Source organism: Phocoena sinus, chromosome 10 (genome assembly GCF_008692025.1).
Source record: "Phocoena sinus isolate mPhoSin1 chromosome 10, mPhoSin1.pri, whole genome shotgun sequence".
NCBI lineage: Eukaryota > Metazoa > Chordata > Mammalia > Artiodactyla > Phocoenidae > Phocoena > Phocoena sinus.
The window spans coordinates 43,317,829-43,342,824 of NC_045772.1; the positions used below are offsets into that span (position 1 = coordinate 43,317,829).

The 24,996-nt window shown below is 36.3% G+C and overlaps 2 protein-coding genes across 2 annotated transcripts in view; one reads left to right on the forward strand and one right to left on the reverse strand.

Annotated features, from left to right (window-relative positions):
* Positions 1 to 9,935, reverse strand: part of GLIPR1L2 (GLIPR1 like 2) — a 29,048-nt gene extending 19,113 nt beyond the window's left edge. Inside the window, exons 1-2 of the mRNA XM_032646708.1 lie at positions 9,702 to 9,935; positions 1,716 to 1,961 (exon numbers count right to left, since the gene is read on the reverse strand). Coding sequence (XP_032502599.1) covers positions 1,716 to 1,961; positions 9,702 to 9,935 — 480 coding nt within the window. The remainder of the gene's footprint in view (positions 1 to 1,715; positions 1,962 to 9,701) is intronic.
* The window catches only part of CAPS2 (calcyphosine 2), a 33,951-nt gene continuing 18,888 nt past the window's right edge, over positions 9,934 to 24,996 (forward strand). The window contains 2 exon segments of the mRNA XM_032646932.1: positions 9,934 to 10,073; positions 23,848 to 23,948. Of these exon segments, the coding sequence (XP_032502823.1) occupies positions 9,934 to 10,073; positions 23,848 to 23,948 (241 nt within the window).

The following is a 24,996-nucleotide window of genomic DNA, read 5'->3' on the forward strand; positions in this document are numbered from 1 at the left end:
GACCTTTAACAAAGCAATTCAAGGAATACGAACAATTCTTCATTTGGATGCAGGTAGAGAATTATCATGGATTTAGGGAAGCATTTCCAAAACTGTATTTAGAGAAACACTTTAATAGGTTCTACCAATACTGTATTCTTAGGATAAAGAGTCTGAGAAAAACTGATCCAGAATAATGTTTTAGAGCCAAAGGAAGACACCTGCTGAATCAATTTTCGACCTCTTGTTGACTCTGAGAGTTCTAGGTTATTGGCAAAGAGGAAGAGGGAAATGAGAAGACACAAAGTTTTGGAAGAATGGAAGTTGTGAATAAAAAGGAAAAAAAGAGGGGACAGTAAGATTATAGAAGGGAAGGAAAAGAAATACAAGAGTAGAAAGTAATTGAATGTTATCAGCATTTTTCTTTTCTTTTATTGAGGAAATTCCATTACAAAATAAAATGAAGTCTGGGCCTTTCATTAAAAAAATGAGTAAAAGAGCTGGTTCCTATAAAATAACTTCTTGCAAAATAGGTCTTGGAGTGAAAATATGAGAATAATTAAAGATATTCCAGAAATTCCTGAATGGCTTTAATATTCCTAATACTTACAAGTGAATGACAACAAAAAATTGTTTTGTTAACCTCTGTGGGAGAGGGAGAAACAATTTGTTTTCCTTTTCTCTATAGCTGAAGTCTTAGTGATTCCAAAAGAAATAGAGTTTCTTTAAAAGAATAGAGAATAGAATGTCTGTTGAAGTTAAACAGGTCAAATGCAGGAAATGAAAATGTCTAGGAAACTAGACTTAAGGAGGAAAAAATACAGAGGAGTAGGTCAGGGAGTAGACTTTTACTCAGAGTACTGAAGTCATATTAAGGAGTCTAGCTTTGACATGAGTTAAGACAGTAGAGAACCACTCTAACTTTCTAGGAGAAAAAAATTGATTAAAAAAATTTTGAAACATAAATTATTTGATGGAACAGGAAGACATGAGTTCAACATGAAAAAATTCCAAGATTTTAAGTTCTACATTAGAGTCTATTGACTGAAAAATAATCTTTTAAATGAGCTTGGCAGTTAATTCAATAGTTTCTTGATACCTGATACAAATATTTATTGAAGACCTAAATAATGTCATGTTGCTGTGCTGAGAATACATGGATAAGAAGACAAGGTCCCTGCCCTTAGTGTAGTATTAGATATATAAACAGATGATTATAAAACAATGTAATATGTGAAAAAATAAATGTTTGTACAGGAAATAAAAAGTGGTTCAGTGTTCTTGGAGTACAAAGTGTAAGAGTGAATTGTTAGACATGAGGTAGGGAAATAATTATATGTATTTGCATTTAAAATATTTTAATCAGTTATATAGTAGTATGTGTGCTGATCTGTGCAAAAAAAATCATCTTTTACTTATGTTTATAGTCAATAAACTAAAACTAATTTTTATTTGCTAGTTTCTTTCTTTTCCAGTGTACATTATTTTAGAAAGGTACTTTTCATCTTTGGCCATGGAGATTAGACTTACTATATTTAAAGGAATGTTTTAATTGCATGGTTCAAATAATAGAAGAAATTATGAACATTCAGAAGATCTAGGACTGATTAGAACTTTGATTCTATTAGAGGTAATAATTTTACCATTTGAGTTTATTTATAAAATTGAAACACAATAACAACGTAGTAGTAAAGCAATTAAGGAGTCTATTGAATTAATAATATAAAATTAGATACCTGTAGATAATTAGAACAGTTATCAGAGCAACTGTTCTTTTCAAAATTGTACTTTTTCCTCTGTGCGAACCAACTTCTGATAGCAGTACTTGCAGTAAATTCATTTTCAGGGCCGACCCACATATTTTCACCAATACCATTAAATCTAGGATGGGCCATTTTTCGTTTTTCTAAATGAATATTACGTTCAAACACACATTTTTTCCCCCATGCTCTAGCAGTCCGTGACAAAGCTACATCCCAAGTCTGAAAAAAAAAAATGCAAAAAAGTAAAGAAGAAAAAATAACAACGAGTTATTTTTTTTTTTGTGCTCTAAATTATTTTCCTTGAGTTCTCATAATTATATGTAAGGAAAACAATTCTTATTTTGTGCTTATGAGTCTGGTTTATGGAATTTATGTAGGAGAAAAAGTGTTTTGAGACAATTATAAATGAAACAACTATTTCCTGAGATGAAGGCTTATGCATATATTTGTAAGTAAAAAATCAGATTGCTAGATGATGCAAATGGTTATAATACTCTTACATGTAGTCTATTCAGAAAATGTGTATTTTTAATCTCATGCCTTTTATATGTAATAATACAATAATTTAAAATATTTAAGCACTATTTATTGAGCACTGATTATACGCAAATTATTGTACTATGAGGAATAAAATATGAAGTCAACATAAATTTTGTCCTCTAGTTGCTTACTGTTGTTAGGAGAAAAACCTGGGATAATATATACATACATATACATATATATACAAATACATATATATATATATTTATATATATATATTTTAACACATAGGGGTAGTTGGTAAATGTTATAAAAGAGGCACATGTAAAGTTTTTAGGATGTTCCCAGAAATGTAAGAAAATATCACAAGATGCTGCTCCCCTCCATTTATGGAAATATCCAGAAATGTGTACTTTTGACATATTTAGAGCCTCATTAAATTCATTGTTTAGTTAAGGACAAGAACAAAAACAACACAAATAGAAAAATCAACAAAATATTTGTAAAACCAACATGCTAAATATATATATGTTACAGTAAATCTGAAAATAAACATTTCTGAAAAACAATACTAAGATTTCCCTAGAGTTTTCTTGGTTAGTTTCATAGATTATACAGAAGTACAATACAGAAAATATATTATAGAAAACTTTAGCGTATCCCCTCCCTCCCCGCACTATTTCCCTCCCCAGAGGTAATCATTTTTTAAAAAATTGTTTATGTAGAAATTTCTCTAGCTCCATATACACACATTCATATATAAGATATGTTAGGGTGTTTTAGATGAGTATTTTGTGATTTTTGTCTTTGCACGGTTTTAATCATACCATACACAATATTATTGGCCTGTAACTTGCAGTTTTCACTTAGAGAGATTTTCCATATTAGCACAACTAGATCTACATAATTTTTTGCAAACTTTTTATAGTATTCCATAGTATGGTTAGCAGCATGTAATAAAGGTTACCGTTCAACTATTAATGGCCCTTCAGATTCTTTGCCATTTGCAAACAATGCTCCATGGACCATCTTTCTACTGCCTAATTTTGCATATTGTTTACACATCACAAGCTTACAATGCACCATGTCACTATTCTAAGTGGGTTTTTTTCCTTCCATTTTTATTGAGATATAATTGACACACAGCACTGTGTAAGTTTCAGGTGTACAGCATAATACATCATGAAATGATTAACACAATTAGTTTAGTGAACATCCATTATCTCATATAGATATAAAAACAAAATTTTTCCCTTGTGATGAGAACTCAAGATTTACTCTCTTAACAATTTCAGATATAACACACAGCAGTAGTGTTATATTAATCATTTGGACATCATCCCTAGTATTTATCTTATAACTGGAAGTTTGTACCTTTTAACCACCTTCATCCAATCCCCCCCTGCCCCCACCCCCATAACCACAAATCTGATCTCTTTTTCTATGAGTATTTTTGTTTTTGTTGTTTTTTGAAGTATAATTGGCCTACAACACTACTATGTTAGTTCCTGATGAACAACATAGTGATTCAATATTTCCATACATTACAAAATAATCAGCACAAGTCTAGTTACCATTTGTCTCCATACAAAGATATTACATTATTTTTGACTGTACTTCCCAAATTTCATTCCCCTGGCTCACTTATTTTGTAACTGGAAGTTTGTACCTCTTAATTTCCCTCACCTATTTCACTCATCCCCCCCGCCCACTCCCCTCTGGCAATCACCTGTTTGTTCTCTTTATCTATGACTCTGTTTCTGTTTGATTATGTTTGTTGTTTTCTGGACTCCATATATAAGTGAAATCATATGGTATTTGTCTTTCTCTGTCTGACTTATTTCACTTAGCATAATACCTTCCAGGTCCATCCATGCTGTTGCCAATAGCAAGATTTCATTCTTTTTTATGGTTGAGTAATTTCCCATTGTGTATGTATGTGTATATATATATATATATATATATATACACACACAACATCTTCTCTATCCATTCATTTATCGATGGGCACTTAGGTTGCTTCCATATCTCGGCTATTGTGAATAATGCTGCAATGAACACAGGAGTGCAGATACCTTTTTGAATTAGTGTTTTTTTTGTTTTTTTTCTTTCGGAAAAATACCCAGAAGTGGAATTGCTGCCACTGGAATGTCTACTCCCTTGTTTCTATGAGTTTGACTTTTTTTTTTTCATATTCCACATATAAGTGATACCATGCAATATTTGTCTTTGTCTGGATTATTTCACTTAGCATAATGCCTTCAAGTTCCATCCCAGTTGTTGCAAATAGCAGGATTTCCTTCTTTTCTCATGGCTGAACAATATTCCATTGTATATATACACACCACTTCCTCTTTGTCCATTCGTCCATCGATGGGCACTTAGGTTGCTTCCATATCTTGGCTATTGTGAATAATGCTGCAGTGAACACAGGAGTGCAGACATCTCTGTGATATCCTGTTGTCATTTCCTTTGTTTTTATACCTAAGAGTGGAATTGCTGGATCATATGGTAGTTCTTTTTAAAATTTTTTAAGGAATCCTCCACACTAATTTCCATAGTGGTTGTACGAATATACATTCCCAACAACAATGCACAAATCTTCCCTTTTCTCTATATCCTCACCAATGTTTGTTTTCTCCTGTCTTTTTTGGTGATAGACATTTTAATGGGTGTGAAATGATATCTTACTGTGGTTTTAATTTGCATTTCCCAGATGATTAGTCATGTTGAGCACCTTTTTATGTACCTGTTGGCTAAAGCTATAAAATTCTTACAAGAAACAAAGGGGAAAAGCTTCATGACATTGGATTTGGCGATAATTTCTTAGATATGTCACCAAAAGCACAGGCAGCAAGATAAAAAAAATAGATAATTAGACCTAATTACAATTAAAAACTTTTGTGTATCAAAGGACACTATTAACAGAATGAAAGGCAACCTATGGAGGGGAGAAAACATCTGAAGATCATATATTTGACAAGGGATTTTATCCAGAATATATAAAGAATTCCTTCAATTCAGCTAACCAAAAGACCCTAACAACCTGACCAAAAAATGACCAAAGAACTTGTGCAAACATTTCTACAAAGAAGACATATAAAATGGCCAATAAACACCTGAAAATATGCTCAACATAAGTAATCATTAGGGAAATGAAAATCAAAACCATAATGACATACCACTTCACACCCATTAAAACAAGTGTTGGCAAGGATGTGGAGAAATTGAAACCCTGTGCATTGCTGGTAGGAATGTGAAATGTGCAGCCACTATGGGAAACAGAATGTCAGTTCTTCAAAAAATTAAGCATAGAATTTGTACATGTTTTTGCAATTCCATTTCTGGGTATATACCTAGTAAAGGTGAAAGCAGGGAATCGAACAGATATTTATTCACATACCTATGTCCACAGCAGCATTATTCACGATAACCAAAATGTGGAAGAAACTCAACTGTCCATGGAGAGATAAATGGATAAACAAAATGTGGTATATACATAAAGTAGAATATTATTCAGCCTTCAAGAGGATGGAAATTCTTTTTTAAAAAATTTTTAAAAATTAATTTATTTTTTGGCTGTATTGGGTCTTTTTTGCTGTGTGGGCTTTCTCTAGTTGTGGAGAGCAGGGGCTACTCTTCATGCAGTGCACAGGCTTCTCATCACAGTGGCTTCTCTTGTTGCGGAGCACAGGCTCTAGGTGTGCAGGCTCAGTAGTTGTGGCACACGGGCTTAGTTGCTCCGTGGCATGTGGGATCTTCCCAGACCAGGGCTCGAACACATATTCCCTGTGTTGGCAGGTGGATTCTTAACCACTGCACCACCAAGGAAGTCCCAGAATGGAACCTTGAAGACATCATGCTAAGTGAAACAATCCAGTCACAAAGAGGAACACTTATGATTCTTATATGATGTACCTGGAGTAGTCAAATTTATGAGACAGAAAGTAGAATGGTAGTAGCCAGCAGAAAGAAGGGAATGGGGAGTTAGTGTTTAATGGGTACCGAGTTTCTATTGCGTAGGATGAAAATGTTCTGGAGATGAATGGTGGTGATGATTGCACAACAATGTGAATGTATTTAATGTCATAGAACTGTACACTTAAAGATGGTTAAAATGGTAAATTTTATGTTATGTATATTTTACAATTAAAAAACCCAATAAATTTTTGATTTTAAAAATTGTTTTGAGTTTAAAAACAAGGTAGAACAAAAATACTAGGTGACGACAACAACAGCATGGACATGCGCAAAAGACAATTTATGTGTTGTAATATCTTTTTAATATTTAGAAGGTTATAGATGTTGATTAACTTTGGACTTTGTAAAGATATACATTAAAATGTTAAGCATAATCAGTAAATAATAAAGATAAAATGTATGATTTCCCAACCTGTCAAGGAAAAGTTCTAAGTAGACCATACTATTATGATAGACTATACTATTTACAGTTATCATTTACATCTTAGTAAAATCCATGGGAAAAATATATACAAATTTTTAGAAAGAAGGATAAAATTTAGAGTGCAGCTTTAAACTGTACCCAAAACATTATTCCTTCAAAAATGTTCACATATTAAGATATATATTGAGGGGACACAATATTATGCTTTATATTATTCTCTACGCTTTATGTTTGAAATAAAATTTTTAGACATTAGGAATACAGAGCCTATAAAAAGTTGAATTAAAAATATTTTGTGTCTATTCATTATCAGGAGGAATGCTAATCTTCAAACTTGGAAGAAATAGAATTAATCACAAAGGGTGGGAAATACATAGATATAACTCTCAAATATCCTCAAATTCTAATTAAATTCAAAAGATTAAAATTGGCTTGGATAAAACTATCTTCAGCAAATACAATGCTAGTATTGATATATTTCTATAAGAAAATATATAAACAGAAGAGGAAACTTACTGAGAATTCAAAAGGTAAAGAAAATGAATAAAATATGTACAAAATACGTCCAATCAAAATAATATTTTAAAATCAACATTAAAGCAAAGTTCCCTTTTATAATTTATTTATAGTTTAGCAAGTGACTGAAAATGCCCAAGCCAGTCAGATGTGGTATGTCCAGTCACATGTGTGTATGGTATGTCACATGTGCAGTCCAGTAAATTAGTTCAAGTGTCTGGCATACATTGTCATGTGCGTGCATCCTCTACAAGTGGTTGTGCTTTGTGTACTTACTTTGTGTAGCTTACTAATGAAGACCTGATGGAATTGAGGCCCAGAGAATGGACAAAGAGAGACTAGAGGAAGAAGAAGTAACTAAAGAACAGAAGAGATTCAAGACGCAGGAAATGGCAAGGGGATTTTCTTTATTTGAGAAGGCACTGTTAGTTTCTTTTTTTTTTTTTCTTTTTAACATCGTTATTGGAGTATAATTGCTTTACAATGGTATGTTAGTTTCAGCTTCACAACAAAATGAATCAGTTATATATATATACATATGTTCCCATATCTCTTCCCGCTTGCGTCTCCCTCCCTATCCCACCCCTCCAGGCGGTCACAAAGCACCGAGCTGATCTCCCTGTGCTATGCGGCTGCTTCCCACTAGCTATCTACCCTACGTTTGGCAGTGTATATATGTCCATGCCTCTCTCTCGCTTTGTCACAGTTGCGCTGTTAGTTTCTAAGGCACAGGACCTGAACGTAGTATGGTACACAAAGGTTGCAGCAGCCATTCAGAATGCAATCCATTGCTACCATGTCATCTATGACAAGAAAAAAACAGCTACTACCCAGACATCACTGGATTGCTTTTTCAAGAGGGTAGATAGAATTGAATCCAGCAAGGAACCAGAACCTGTGCCATCAACTACAGGTGTTAGTGAAATTGCAGCTTGCCCTCTATCTCCTATTGCTGACAATCCTTCAGCTCTGTCATCTCCCACCTCCTCTCCCTCCTCCAGTCAGTAACTCTTCTTGCCTGTTCACTAGATGGCAGCCCCTGTATGCCAGCTATTGTACTGTACTACTGTGCTTTTCAAGGTACTATACAGTAAGGTTAAACATGTTTCATCTGGGGGCTTCCCTGGTGGCGCAGTAGTTGAGAATCTGCTTGCTAATGCAGGGGACACGGGTTCGAGCTCTGGTCTGGGATGATCCCACATGCCATGGAGCAACTAGGTCTGTGAGCCATAACTACTGAGCCTGCGCGTCTGGAGCCTGTGCTCTGCAACAAGAGACGCCGCGATAATGAGAGGCCTGCGCACCGCGATGAAGAGTGGCCCCTGCTTGCCACAACTAGAGAAAGCCCTTGTGCAGAAACGAAGACCCAACACAGCAAAAATAAATAAATTAATTAATAAACTACCCCCAATATCTTAAAAAAAAAAGTTTTATTTTTTGTGTTTTATGTATTATTTGTGTGAAAAGTATTATAAACCTATTACAGTACAGTACTATATAGCCGCTTGTGTTAGTTGGGTACCTAGAGCTAACTTTGTTGGACTTCAGAACAAATTGGACTTAAGAACGCACTCTGGGAACTGAACTTGTTCGTATGTAGGGGACTTACTGTACTTCTACACTGCTGATATTTGCTTTATTTGGCACAGTCCTTCAGTATAGCAATTGCTACGTATCGTACAAATAAAATAATCACATACTTTATTTGTCACGTTTCTGGAATTTTTCCTAAGGAACTAATCCAGAAGGAAGAAAAGACATATCTAGGGAGACAGTCCTTGCAATATTTACAACATAAATTGGAAGGTCCTAATTGCCCGATATTTACTCAATACATTTTGCATTCATTTTTAATGACAATCATGAAGACTCTGTAGCACCAGGGGAACAGCTAACGAATCACTGCAAAGAAATACGGGGAAAAAAATGGGAAAGAAGCAAGAACTATTTTGTAAGGGAACGCAAAATCAGGGCCGGGTCTAGGACGAGGTGAATGAAACATTCTCCTGGGAGCAAAATTTAGGCTGGATACCAAAAAACTCAATAATCAAGATGAAAAATATTTTAAAAAGGCAAAATTAGTGTGAAAACATCCATGATAAAAATTCAAAATTTTAAATAAGAACAGAATCTGACCTTTCATTTGCATTATCCTGAGAGTGCCTCACTTGCCTCTCCCAAATTCAAGCTCAAAGATCCTGTCTTTGTTTAAAGTGATTCTGTTTCATCAATAATACTTTTGCATTGATTTTTAAATTAAAAAAATTACATTAAACTATCATTTTCTCGAATTAAAGCTCCCTTAAATTTTGCACCTCTGGTGAGTACCTCTACTCACCCTAGTCCAAGCCCTGTGCAAACCCTTGGTAATAACTATGGGTTCGAGTGACAGAGGTTTTTATTTCTTGAACATATAAACTTTACGTGTATTTAAAAACCCAAACTCTAAGCGCGGTTGTCCGCGATCCTTAAGGCTCAGAGACCCAGACTCTCCGCGGCCGAGGGGGAGGTGCTGACAGGGGCTGTTGGAGGTTTGGGCAACCGCCTTAGGGCCTCACCATGAAGCGCAAGTTAGCCCCTCGGGGGATGACGCTGCCCCGGAGCTCATTGTGGAGGTTCACGTACTCATTGATAAACGTTACGTTCTCTTCGTGTGGCAAAAAATGCGCGTTCAAACCGGAACCCAGCAGTAGTAGCCAGAACTCACAAAGCCACACCTCCCAAACAACCGTCTGCGCCAGAGGAAGCGTTTGGGCACACCACTCTCGGGCGAAGCGCCTCGGGGTCTCCATGGTTCACTGGCCCTGGCCAGGCCAGTGCGCACGCGCCGGCCCGCCCCAGCGAACTGCCAATCAACGGGGAGGGGCGGTGCAGGCACGTCTGGCCCCGCCATCCCGCGAACGGAGGGAAAAGGATGAAGGGAAACCAGAGTGAGGGAAGACTCGTGAAAGCTGTCTGCAGAACTAACCACAACAGAGGCTTGAGTTAAATGAGTGCAAGCTTTTCACTAAACTAATGTAGTTAAATATCCAGAGTCGATTTCTGACACCAGATGATGTGTCATCGTTTATTAATGTGTCAACTACCCAGTAAATGCCAATTGCTGAATAAGTAACATGTCTGAGGAACCTTCTAATTCTTCTGTGACACTGATGAAAATTCAACCAAAAAAAAAAAAAATCCTCACTTGTTAAGTTGGGAGTTTAATGCAAGACCTTCCTTTTATTTTCCTCCTGGACAGAAGAATATCCTCTTTTAGGCCAACTTCCTCACTGAGATTTTCTCAATGTTTTGGTGATCATTTGTGGGAAACCGCAGGATAAATGGGAAAAGTGGAAGGCTCAGCAGGTAGGGGGTAGACTAGGGATCATCAAATTCTCATAAAGTTAAAATATTTTCATTTTTTTCTTTCACCAGCATGTCTGGAATATCAATATTCATCTTCTCTGACAAATTGTCATGTTAACAGTAGGTAAGAACTCATTTTTTTTTTTGGTTTTCATTTCTTTCAGAAAAAAATGGCTAGTGTCCTAGCAGATTTTGGCCTGGTTTCTTTAGCTTCAAGTATTTGGCTCAAGAAAACTTGCTTTGAAGAATGTAAGTTGTAGGCACAAAATAAAAACATATTCGTTTTGGGGTACATATTTGCATATCACATATTGTGCTGGATAGCATTAAGGAGATATTCAGAATCATTGACACAGGAACAGAATTTTGCAACAAAGAAAGCATTGAAACCGCTTGACCAAAAAGTATCTAAAAATAAATGTGCTTTTAAAGATTATCTATGGTGTACACAACTGAAAGCAGTAGACCTCACAAGATGGTTTCATTCATGCCTTAATTTTTTTAATAAATATGTATTACCAGGTAGTGTGTTAGGTGGATGAGAAAGGCCAGTGGACAAGACACAAACCCTGCTTCCAAGTAGCTTACAGTCTAGAGAACTAGTAAATCGGTGACTTTATACCATGGATAAATATAAAGCCAAAGTGCTATGGCATAATGTGTGGGGCAACTAACACCCTTTTTGAGGACCAGGTAGGCCTGTTTGGGGAGTGTGACATCGAGAAAGTGAAGCACACAAGTTAAAGAGTGCATTCTAAACAAAGGAAAAAGCATGTAGTATGCTAGGAGATCAAAAAAGGCTAAAAGTGTTTTAGTATGACCAGAGCGTATTGTGGGGGGTCAAGGTGGCAAGTGCTGAAAGATGGAATTCCTTTATTATGTTGGTACTGTTGTTAGACTATGAAAACTGCTATATTAAAGCACAAGATAAATACAATAATGCAGACTTTTACTCATCCCACTGTATTAGACATATCTGACACATCACTGACAGGTGATCACCATATCCTCTGCTTAAATAATTATGTTAGCAGGGAAGTCACTATCTCTTAGGCAGCCCATTCCATTGCTGGACATCTTACTCATTAATTTAATAAGTATTTCTTTAGAACCTCTATGTGTCAGACCCATGCTAGGTGTTAAAGCTACAAATTCTCAGTAAATTAGATTCGTAGTCTATCCACATGAAGCTTTTAGTTAAAGGTGATACAAATCATCAAATAACTATAATACAGAGTAATAAGTGCTATTTTAAAATTTTTAAAATTCTTGCTGTGTGTCAGGAGCTATTTTGTTTGTTTTCTATTGTGGTAAAATATACATAAAATTTACCATTTTAACCCTTTTTAGTGGAAAATTCAGTGTCAGTTACATTCACTATGTTGTTTCCAGAACTATCAGGTGAGATTTTAAATGTATGGAAAATATCAACTCATTTAAATCATAAAAACCTCAAGAAACAGATATTATGTTAAAATTTTTATTGAAGTATAGTTGATTTACAATGTTGTGTTTAATTTCTGCTGTGCAGCAAAGTGACTCGGTTATATTTAAATATTCTTTTTCATGTTCTTTTTCATCATGGTTTATCACAGGATATTAAATATAGTTCTCTGTGCTATACAGTAGGACCTTGTTGTTTATCCATGCTATATATGTTTGCCTCTGCTAATCCCAAACTCCCAATCGTTTTCTCCCACACCTCTCCATCCCCTTGGCAACCATAAGTCTGTTCTCTATATCTGTGAGTCTGTTTCTGTTTCATAGATATGTTCATTTGTGTCGTATTTCAGATTCCACATATAAGTAATATCATATGGTATTTGTCTTTCTTTTTCTGACTTACTTTGCTTAGTATGATAATCTCTAGGTCCATCCATGTTGCTGCAAATGGCTTTATTTCATTCTTTCTAATGACTGAGTAATATTCCATTGTATATATATACCACATCTTCTTTATCCATTCATCTGTTGATGGGCAATTAGGTTGTTTCTATGTCCTGGCTCTTGTAAATAGTGCTGCTATAAACATAGGGTGCATGTATCTTTTCAAATTAGAGTTTTATCTGGATATATGCCCAGGAGTGGGACTGCTGGATCATATGGCAACTCTATTTTTAGCTTTTGAGGAATCTCCATACTGTTTTTCATAGTGGCTGCACCAATATACATTACCACCAACAGTGTAAGAAGGTTCCCTTTCTCCACACCCTCTCTAGCATTTATTATTTGTAGACAATTATTATTATAATGATGGCCATTCTGACTGGTGTGAGATGGTACCTCATTGTTAAGAAACAGATATTATTATTATCTCCATTTTACAGAGGGAAAAGCTAAGAAAAAGCGAAGTAAAGTAAGTTGTCTAAAGCCACCCAGCCAGTAGGTGTTAGAGCTGATTTTCAAACTCAGGTGACTAATACAGGAGTACACAGGAACAGGAAATGAAGACGTCTAGTTTGGTTTGTGTAGAAAGAGGCCAAGCTTGCTGAAGATGTTTTGCAAACGTTCAACCTTTCAGATCTGTCAGTGAATTGGCTGACATCATGTACTTCATACAAAAAATAGAGCTAGGTTCTTCATGACAGTTTTTTTTTTCTTAAATTCCATATATATGTGTTAGCATATGGTATTTGTCTCTCTCTTTCTGACTTACTTCACTCTGTATGACAGACTCTAGGTCCCTCCACCTCATTACAAATAACTCAATTTCATTTCTTTTTTGGCTGAGTAATATTCCATTGTATATATGTGCCACATCTTCTTTATCCATTCATCTGTTGATGGACACTAAGGTTGCTTCCATAACCTGGATACTGTAAATAGGGCTGTAATGAACATTGTGGTACATGACTCTTTTTGAATTACGGTTTTCTCAGGGTGTATGCCCAGTAGTGGGATTCCTGGGTCATATGGTAGTTCTATTTTTAGTTTTTTAAGAAACCTCCATACTGTTCTCCATAGTGGCTGTATCAATTTACATTCCCACCAGCAGTGCAAGAGGGTTCCCTTTTCTCCACACCCTCTCCAGCATTTATTGTTTCTAGTTTTTTTTTTTTTTTTTTTTTTTTTTGCGGTACGCGGGCCTCTCACTGTTGTGGCCTCTCCCGTTGCGCAGCACAGGTTCCGGATGCGCAGGCTCAGCGGCCATGGCTCACGGACCTAGCCGCTCCGCGGCATGTGGGATCTTCCCAGACCGGGGCATGAACCCGTGTCCCCTGCATCGGCAGGCAGACTCTCAACCACTGCGCCACCAGGGAAGCCCTAGATTTTTTTAATGAAAGCCATTCTGACTGGTGTGAGGTGATACCCCATTGTAGTTTTGATTTGCATTTCTGTAATGATTACTGATGTTCAGCATCCTTTCATGTGTTTGTTGGCAATCTGTATATCTTCTTTGGAGAAATGTCTATTTAGGTCTTCTGCCCATTTTTGGATTGGGCTGTTTTATTGACATTGACCTGCAGGAGCTGCTTGTATATTTTGGAGATTAAATTTTGTCAGTTGCTTCATTTGCAACTATTTTCTCCTGTTCTGAGGGTTGTCTTTTCATCTGGTTTATGATTTCCTTTACTATGCAAAAGCTTTTAAGTTTCATTAGGTCCCATTTATTTATTTTTGTTTTTATTTCCATTTCTCTAGGAGATGGGTCAAAAAGGATCTTGCTGTGATTTATGTCAAAGAGTGTTCCTCCTTGAGTTTTATAGTGTCTGGCCTTATATTTAGGTCTTTAAAACGTTTTGAGTTTATTTTTGTGTATGGTGTTAGGGAGTATTCTAATTTCATTCTTTTACATGTAGCTGTCCAGTTTTCCCAGCACGACTTATTGAAAAGACTCTCTTTTCTCCATTGTATATCCTTGCCTCCTTTGTCATAGATTAGTTGACCACACGTGCATGGGTTTATCTCTGGGCTCTCTATCCTGTTCCATTGATCTATATTTCTGTTTTTGTCCCAGTACCATATTGTCTTGATTACTGTAGCTTTGTAGTATAGTCTGAAGTCAGGGAGTCTGATTCCTCCAGCTCCGTTTTTTTCTCTCAAGACTGCTTTGGCTATTTGGGGTCTTTTGTGTCTCCATACAAATTTTAAGATTTTTTATTCTAGTTCTGTAAAAAATGTCATTGGTAATTTGATAGGGATTGGATTCAATTTGTAGATTGATTTGGGTAGTAAAGTCATTTTCACAATATTGATTTTTCCAATCCAAGAACATGGTATATCTCTTCATCTGTTGGTATCATCTTTAATTTCTTTCATCAGTGTCTTATAGTTTTCTGCATACAGGTCTTTTGTCTCCCTAGGTAGTTTTATTCCTAGGTATTTTATTCTGTTTGTTGCAATGATAAATGGGAGTGTTTCCTTAATTTCTATTTCAGATTTTTCATCATTAGTGTATAGGAATGAAAGAGATTTCTGTGCATTAATTTTGTATCCTGAAACTTTACCAAATTCATTGATTAGCTCTAGTAGTTTTCTGGTGGCATCTTTAGGATTCTCTATGTATAGTATCATGTCATTGGCAAACAGTGACAGTTTTACTTCTTCTTTCCCAATTTGTATTCCTTTTATTTCTTTTCCTTCTCTGATTGCTGTGGCTAGGACTTCCAAAACTACGTTGAATAATAGTGGTGAGAGTGGACATTCTTGTCTCATTCCTGATCTTAGAGGAAATGCTTTCAGTTTTTCACCATTGAGAATGATGTTTGCTGTGAGTTTGTCGTATATGGCCTTTATTATGTTGAGGTAAGTTCCCTTGATGCCTAATTTCTGGAGGGTTTTTCTCATAAATGAATGTTGAATTTTGTCAAAAGCTTTTTCTGCATCTATTGAGATGATCATATGGTTTTTCATCTTCAATTTGTTAGTATGGTGTATCACATTGATTGATTTGTGTATATTGAAGAATCCTTGCATCACTGGGATAAATCCCACTTGATCATGGTGTATGATCCATTTAATGTGTTGTTGGATTCTGTTTGCTAGTATTTTGTTTAGGATTTTTGCATTTATATTCATCAGTGATATTGGTCTGTAAGTTTCTTTCTTTTGTAGTGTCTTTGTCTGGATTTGGTTTCAGGGTGATGGTGGCCTCATAGAATGAGTTTTGGAGTGTTCATTCCTCTGCAATTTTTTGGAAGAGTTTGAGAAGGATGGGTGTTAGCTCTTCTCTAAATGTTTGATAGAATTCACCTGTGAAGCCATCTGGTCCTGGACTTTTGTTTGTTGGAAGACTTTTAATCACAGTTTCAATTTCATTACTTGTGATTGGTCCATTCATATTTTCTATTTCTTCCTGGTTCAATCTTGGAAGGTTATACCTTTCTAAGAATTTGTCCATTTCTTCCAGGTTGTCCATTTTATTGGCATTGAGTTGCTTGTAGTAGTCTCTTAGGATGCTTTGTATTTCTGCAGTGTCTGTTGTAACTACTCGTTTTTCCTTTCTAATTTTATTGATTTGAGTCGTCTCCCTCTTTTTCTTGATGAGTCTGGCTAATGGTTTGTCAATTTTGTTTATCTTCTCAAAGAACCATCTTTTAGTTTTATTGACCTTTGCTATTGTTTTCTTACATTCTATTTCATTTATTTCTGCTCTGGTCTTTATGATTTCTTTCCTTCTGCTAACTTTGGGTTTTGTTTGTTCTTCTTTCTCTAGTTCCTTTAGGTGTAACATTAGATTGTTTATTTGAGATTTTTCTTGTTTCTTGAGGTAGGCTTGTATAGCTATAAACTTCCCTCTTAGAACTGCTTTTGCTGCATCCCATAGGTTTTGGATCATCATGTTTTCATTGTCATTTGTCTCTCGATATTTTTTGATTTCCTCTTTGATTTCTTTACTGATCTCTTGGTTATTTAGTAACGTATTGTTTAGCCTCCATTTGTTTGTGTTTTTTACGTTCTTTTCCCTGTAACTGATTTCTAATCTCATAGCGTTGTGGTCAGAAAAGATGCTTGATATGATTTCAATTTTCTTATATTTACTGAGGCTTGAATTGTGACCCAAGTTGTGATCTATCCTGGAGAATGTTCCATGCTCACTTGAGAAGAAAGTGTAATCTGCTGTTTTTGGATGGAATGTCCTACAAATATCAATTAAATCTATCTGGTCTATTGTGTCGTTTAAAGCGTGTGTTTCCTTATTAATTTTCTGTTTGGATGATCTGTCCATTGGTGTAAGTGAGGTGTTAAAGTCCCCCACTAGTATTGTGTTACTGTCAGTTTCCTCTTTTAGAGCTGTTAGCAGTTGCCTTATGTATTGAGGTACTCCTATGTTGGGTGCATATATATTTACAATTGTTATACCTTCTTCTTGGATTGATCCCTTTATCATTACGTAGTGCCCTTCCTTGTATCTTGTCACATTCTTTATTTTAAAGTCTATTTTATCTGATATGAGTATTGCCACTCCAGCTTTCTTTTGATTTCCATTTGCATGGAATATCTTTTTCCATTCCCTCACTTTCAGTCTGTATGTGTCCCTAGGTCTGAAGTGGGTCTCTTGTACACAGCATATATATGGGTCTTGTTTTTGTATCCATTTAGCAAGCCTGTGTCTTTTGGTTGGAGCATTTAATCTATTCACATTTAAGGTAATTATCGATATGTATGTTCCTATGACCATTTTCTTAATTGTTTTGGGTTTGTTTTTGTAGGTCCTTTTCTTCTGCTGTGTTTCCCACTTAGAGAAGTTCTGTTAACATTTGTTGTAGAGCTGGTTTGGTGGTGCTGAATTCTCTTATCTTTTGCTTGTCTGTAAAGCTTTTGATTTCTCCATCGAATCTGAATGAGATCCTTGCCGGGTAGAGTAATCTTGGTTGTAGGTTCTTCCCTTTCATCACATTAAATATATCATGCCACTCCCTTCTGGCTTGTAGAGTTTCTGCTGAGAAATCAGCTGTTAATCTTATGGGAGTTCCCTTGTATGTTACTTGTCATTTTTCCCTTGTTGCTTTCAATAATTTTTCTTTGTCTTTAATTTTTGCCAGTTTGATTACTATGTGTCTCGGTGTGTTTCTCCTTGGGCTTATCCTGCATGGGAATTGCTGCACTTCCTGGACTTGGGTGGCTATTTCTTTTCCCATGTTAGGGAAGTTTTCGACTATAATCTCTTCAAATATTTTCTCGGGTCCTTTCTCTCCCTCTTCTCCTTCTGGGACCCATATAATGCGAATGTTGTTGCATTTAATGTTGTCCCAGAGGTCTCTTAGGCTCTCTTCATTTCTTTTCATTCTTTTTTCTTTATTCTGTTCCACAGCAGTGAATTCCACCATTCTGTCTTCCAGGTCACTTATCTGTTCTTCTGCCTCAGTTATTCTGCTATTGATTCCTTCTAGTGTATTTTTCATTTTAGTTATTGTATTGTTCATCTCTGTTTGTTTGTTCTTTAATTCTTCTAGATCTTTGTTAAACATTTCTTGCATCTTCTCGATCTTTGCCTCCATTCTTTTTCCGAGGTCCTGGATCATCTTCACTATCATTATCTTGAATTCTTTTTCTGGAAGTTTGCCTATCTCCATTTCATTTAGTTGTTTTTCTGGGGTTTTATCTTGTTCCTTCATCTGGTACATAGCCCTCTGCCTTTCCATCTTGTCTATCTTTCTGTGAATGTGGTTTTTGTTCCACAGGCTGCAGGATTGTAGTTCTTCTTGCTTCTGCTGTCTGCCCTCTGGTGGATGAGGCTATCGAAGTATATATCTTTATATAGATGTTTTAGTGGTTGCTATAGGTATTACATAATATATAAGTGTAATTTATTACAAACTATTGGTGTCAGCATTTTACCAGTTTGAATGAAGTGTAGAAATATTACTTCCATTTAGGTCCCTTTGCCACTCACTCCACCAATAATACAATTGTCTTAAATATTTCTTCTATATCAAGAACCTATATATGTTCCATAACCAATATAATATAACCAATATAACCATAACCTATGTTATAATTTTTGCTTTAACTCTCAAACATAATTTAGAAAAGATAAGGGAATAGTTTGTTATGTTTACTCATAGTTTTACCTTTGCCTTGTGTTTTCTTCATCCCTGATGTTCCAGGAATCCTTGATTTATCATTATCTTACTATTTTAAGATCTTTGTTTAGCTATTCTTTTAGAGTGGGTCTGATTATGACAAATCATCTTAGTTTTTCTGAATCTGAGAATGTCTTAATTTCAATCTTCATTCCTAAAGCATATTTTCTCTATGTAGTATTCTTAGTTGACTCTTTTTTGAAATTGAAATTAAAGTTGAAAATGTTGTGCCACTTTCTCTGGTATCCTTGGATTTGGTTGAGAAATTTGATGACACTGAAATTGTTGTTCTCCTATAGGTAATGTATTGTTTCTCTCCAGCTACTTTTAAGCTTTTTTGTCTTAGGGTCTCTGAAGTTTGATTATGATGTATGTTGGCATGAATTTCTTTGGGCTTATCATATTTGGCCTTTACTCAGAATTGTTTATCTCTTTATATAAATTTTGGAAGTTCTCAGCCACTATTTCTTAGAATATTTTTTCTGGCCCTCCCCATCTTTCTCAATTCCTTCTGGGACTCCAATGACATGAATATTAGATATAATATTTTGTTATTGTCTCATAGATCCCTGATGTTCTGTTCATTTTCTTTTTTCAGTCCATTTTCTCTCTGTTGTTCAGATTTGGTAATTCCTACTGTTCTATTTTCAAGTTCACCGGTCTTTTCCTTTCCCATTTTCATTGCCCATCCAGTGAATTTTTAATATTGGTTTGTCTACTTTTTAGTTCTAAAGTTTCCATTTGAATCTGTAACTTCCATTTCCTAGCTGAGACTTTATTTTTTTTTCATTTCTCTTAAGCATTTTTGTAGTAGCTCCTTGAAGCATTTTTATGGTTTTTTGGATATTTTTTTAAATTGAAGTACAGTTGATTACACTGTTTCAGGTGTACTGCAAAGTTATATATATGTATGTATACATTCTTTTTATGATGTCTACTTTAAAATCCTTGTCAGATAATCCTAACATCTGTGCCATCTGGGTGTTGACATCTGTTGCCTTTTCTCATTCACGTCGAGATTTTCCTGCTTCTTGGTATGTGACTGATTTTTTAAATTGTATCCTTGACATTTTGAGTTTTATATTATGAGATTCTAGATCTTAGTCAATCTTCCAGTTTTAGCAGGTCTTCACTGACATTGCTCCAGTGGGGGTCAGTCCTACTTATCACTGGTTGGTGGGCAAAAGTCCAGGATCCCTATTCACTTTTATTAACCCTGCTGTGGGGAGGGTTATCTTGTTACCACTGGAAGGAGATGGACATCCAGGCTCCCCCTTTGCTTCTGCTGACATCATCTCATGGGGAGAGAAAGGGGTACCTTGTTATGACCAGGTGGGAATGAAAGTCTAAGCTCCCCACTTGACCTCTGCTGACACCTCAGGAGAGCAAGGGGTATCTATTGCCTCAGATGAGGCTGGAAGTCCTGTTTCCCCATATGGCCTCCATGACACTGTTGGGGGGGGGTTGTTGTGAGGTGCACTTCCTTACTGCTGGGTGGTAGTGAACGTGTATGCTCCATGCTTGGCCTCCTCTGACACCACCCTGGCTGGGAGGGAGAGGGGCACCTCATTACTGCCTGGTGGGGGCTGGAAGTCTCCTCACTCTCCTCTGACACATCACTGGTGGAGAGGTGATGGGAGGGGTGCTTCATAAGTGTCAGGCAAGGATGACGGTCTAAGTCCTCCACTTGGCCTTTGTTGAAAAGGATAAGAGGCTTGTTTTTTCCTCACGTTGTTTGTCCAGAAGAAGATGTTTACTTTAAAAAACAAAACAAACAAAAAACATTTCTGCCTTACTAGGCTGTCCCTTTCCTTATTCTCTGGCAAGAAAGGGCAGGCTTTTCTTGAGGCTTTTGTTTCCGTCATCCATTGACATTTCTGGATTTCAGACTTCTTTAGTACCCAGTCCAGGATTTACAAGAGTCAAAAAGGAATTCCAGGGAACTCACCTTGTGTCATTCCTTGAGTCTTGGAGTCTCTAGAGGATCTGTCTGCTTTCTTTTCTCCAACTTTACGTCTTCTGATATTTGTTTTATATAGAATATCCAAGGTTTTTAGCTATACTTAATGGGGAGAGTAGGGCAAATGGATCTACTCCATCTTGTTGGGAAGGTAATTTTTTAAAGTTTTTGCTCATTGTATTTCCCATTCCTATCTCCACAACTCTAAAAGAAGGCATTCCTAATAGATAGATAGATTCCCTATAATTCCTTGACTCAAGAATTCTGGCCTGGCAGAAAGCTTGAGCAGCTAAAAATAAAGGCTGCTACCAGTATCAGAATCGTAGCCTTGAGCATACAAAAAGATCTCAGAGGGAATGGTAGGACATTGGACTCGGAAGGTAGGGTATCTAATATTGTTCTTCCAGCCTTCGTCATGATTTCTGTGGCATAGGACTACCATGGAAGCAGTAGCATGTCCAACCTGGAAGGACAATGTCACTGGCATCCCAGTGGTCACTAGTTTGGAAGGATAATAATGATTATTGACTTGATTCCTAAAGATGTTTCCTTTATCTTTTGGGACAAAGACTTCAGATTTTGTGTGTGTGTGTAACAATGGGGGAAGATAAGTCCAAAAATGTTAAAGATAGCATTTTTAACTCCCTTGTCAATGTGAGGACTAAAAATTACACTGAAGTTGATTTAATGAAAATAAATAAATGCCATTATGTTTCCATTTTAGGATTGTAGATTTAAATTTATGCTATTAACCTCATTGGTTAATTTCCTATATTCTTTTTTTGTCATTTTAATCACTAATTTTCTTTCAAACTGCAAAAATTGTTGTATCAAAAATTTTGTTTTCAGTATCCAAGAGAGACTTCAGTAGTTTTCAGAGGATGGTACATAATTTACTCTTCTGAAAAGTGAATAGACTGAGTGATGAGTTCTGACATACCAACCTCCACCAAAAATTATATGAACTTGAAACAGGTAAAATACCAGAAAGAAAGAGCCTCCATTTTTTTCTCGCAGATACAATTCAGAACCAAACCAAGAAATCAACAACAGCAAAGAAATGTTTTCAAGCCAATTCTTTTCAACTAATATATTCCTAGCTATAGTTTTTATGCAATACATTTCTTTTCCAAGATATCTCAGCATATCTATAACCTCTAGAAAACTTTACCTCCCATTAAGCCTGTGAGAATCCTAGTCTTTTGCCTGGATCATTGGGAGATTTCTCTGCTTTAAAAAGGAAAAATGATTAGCTTTAATCTGGTATATATTTTAAAAGAAAAAATATAAATTAAAGTACAGTTCTACCATGAAATAGCTTGTACCAAGTCATCCTCTATCCAAAGTATGGTACAAAAGAAAACTATTCTGTCATTCTAATTAAGATCTAGAATTATTACTATCCAAATGGTAAAGACTATGGTCTTGAAAAAGTAAGAATTAATATCTGATGGCTAAGGAATTATATTTATTCAAAACATGTATTTCAAGCCAGTTCAAACATACATAACATGCACAAATTATAATTCCCTAGATGTATGTATAACTAAAAACATATATTTGCATTTTAAAATTCCCAAGGAGTCTATAATTATAGCTCATTTGTTTTGAATGAACAATGTAATTAAAAATTTTTCTAGAAAAAAAATTTAACGACCTCTCAGATCTGGCAATGCTTTCACTTAAAACGTAATTGCTATTAAGTCTCTGGCCCTAAGGGAAAATTTTTATTGAGCAGTATTCTGCCTTAATTTGTAAATGGAAGAATTTGACTTACTTATAGACACGAATCTCTTTAAAAAGCCTAATCACTTGTCTTATGCCTAGTAACTAATAATTCAAGTACATTCTAGAAGCTCTTGTAATCACAAACACTCATATTATGAATCACATCTATATAACAAGTTTCTCTACACAAGGAAGAAGAAGAAAGCCTACCAAGAAATTCTTCAAAATAGAAACTAAATACAAAGATATTTATAATAGTTTAATCTGATGGAGAGTTCCCACACTACTTTTTTTTTTTTTTTTTTTTTTTTTTTGCGGTACGCAGGCCTCTCACTGTTGTGGCCTCTCCCGTTGCGGAGCACAGGCTCCAGACGCACAGGCTCAGCGGCCATGGCTCACGGGCCCAGCCGCTCCGCGGCATGTGGGATCTTCCTGGACTGGGGCACGAACCCACGTACCCTGCATCGGCAGGCGGACTCTCAACCACTGCGCCACCAGGGAAGCCCCCTCTTTGTTTTAAATGAATGTAAACTAAAGATTAATAGGTCTAGTATTTTTTAAAAGTTAACTAGATTGTATTAACTAGATTGCACACAGACACTTGCTCACTAGTTTACTGGTTATATAATTCCATCCAGGCATGTGAATAAACACGTATTATAAACACGCATCTTGATATGCCATCCAGAGTTTGCCTGTATCTGCCGTATAAGTTTGAGTTTTATCGTATTGATTTCTCTTAGCAGCAGTGTATGGCAGCTGAGCTTGTCCCAGCTCTTCTCCTTCCTGTCTGCTACTTGAGCAGCAGGTTTTAGAGGTGCTTTCTCTCCTTCTAGTTCTCTTCAGCAGCTCCTAGGGCTATAAAAACCTTTGGCTGTCAATTTAGGTACCTTAAGGATCCTTCCAGTGGCTGTAATTTCTTTATTCCAATATATAAAATCATTGTATGTTAGCCTTAGAAGGGATCTTGGAGGACTTCTAATCTAGTGGTTTTTAAACTTTTAAAAAGGAGCTAAATCTTTTTTTTTTATTATTAAAGAAATATTATGTAAAGCCCCAGTATCTAAAAAAGAGGCTAAATAACAAAGTGCTTTGTTTAAGAAGGGAGTGAACTGAGTGGAGCTGAAACTATCAAGCTCTTTGATGCCCTGATGTTGGTCCTTGAGGCACCTGGGTAGAACTAAGCTGATCTTATTCATCCTCCTCTTTTTACAGATGAGGGACCTGAATCCTACCATAGTTAATTGCCTTGCCGGGTTGTAGCCTAGGTAAGAGAATGGCAGATTTTCAATTCATTAGCCTCTCAGTCAAGGACTTTTTCTATTATACCATGCTGCTTCTAATGGAATTACTGCATTCTTAAAAGTTACAATGACCTACATATGTATTTTTTAATTAGTATTACTTTCCTTGGCAGAGATATCAATTAAATTGCATCTTGGTTCCCATGAAAATCAAGGAAAAATTATAGGATTTTAGTGTCATTAAATATATGTTGAAAATTTATCTGATGTATAATAGCAAATTTATAATTAAAAAATTAATATAATCTATACATTTATAGGATATATTTATTTACATTAACACGGTATTTTTTATTTTATGTTTTTAAAGTTTAAAAATCACAACTGTTATCCCTAGGCCTAGTGATAGTGGTGGTTATCTTGATAGAGAGTGTTGTCATTTGTCAGATTGGCAGGGTACTAGTTCTAGAGGTGAATCAGTTTCCAATGTGATTAAAAGTGAGAAAAAGAATTTAAGCCCGTGTTATTAATTTTTTTTTTTTTGCGGTACGCGGGCCTCTCACTGTTGTGGCCTCTCCCGTTGCGGAGCACAGGCTCTGGACGCGCAGGCTCAGCGGCCATGGCTCACAGGCCCAGCCGCTCCGTGGCATGTGGGATCGTCCCAGACCGGGGCACGAACCCGTGTCCCCTGCATCGGCAGGTGGACTCTCAACCACTGCACCACCAGGGAAGCCCCACACACGCTACTTTTTAAGGATATGCTCAGATAATCATGATACTTCTGCTTATGCTGTGGCAAGAAACATTATATTGTGCATAGGGTTGAGAGCAGGAGGATGTTGGGATGTATCATATGCTACTGAAGAATTTATTCTATACACAGAGAGGATAAAAAAATGTTCAGCAATAAAAATATATAGCATAGTAGTCACTATTCAAAATTCCTGAAAGGAATATACTAAATAATGCAAATGACAAAAATAATACTTTAAAATGGATTTACTGAGGTATAATTGATATGGAAAAAAACTGTACATCTTAAATGTGTACAATTTGATGAGTTTGGACATATGCAAACACTCATGATACCATCACCACAATCAAGGTAACAGACATAATCAACACTTCCCAGTATCTACTTGTATCCCTTTGTGTGTGTGTGTGTGTTTTTTAAATAAATTTATTTATTTTATATTTGTTTTTGTTTGTTTGTTTTTGCAGTACGTGGGCCTCTCACTGTTGTGGCCTCTCCCGTTGCGGAGCACAGGCTCCGGACGCGCAGGCTCAGCGGCCATGACTCACGGGCCCAGCCACTCCGCGGCATGTGGGATCTTCCCGGACCGGGGCACGAACCCGTGTCCCCTGCATCGGCAGGCGGACTCTCAACCACTGCGCCATTTGTCTGCTTGGGTCTTCCTTGCTGGGCCCGGGCTTTCTCTAGTTGCACGTGAGCGGGGGGCTACTCTTTGTTGCGGTGCACGGGCTTCTCGCTGCGGTGGCTTCTCTTTTTTGCGGAGCACGGCTCTAAGCACGCGGGCTTCAGTAG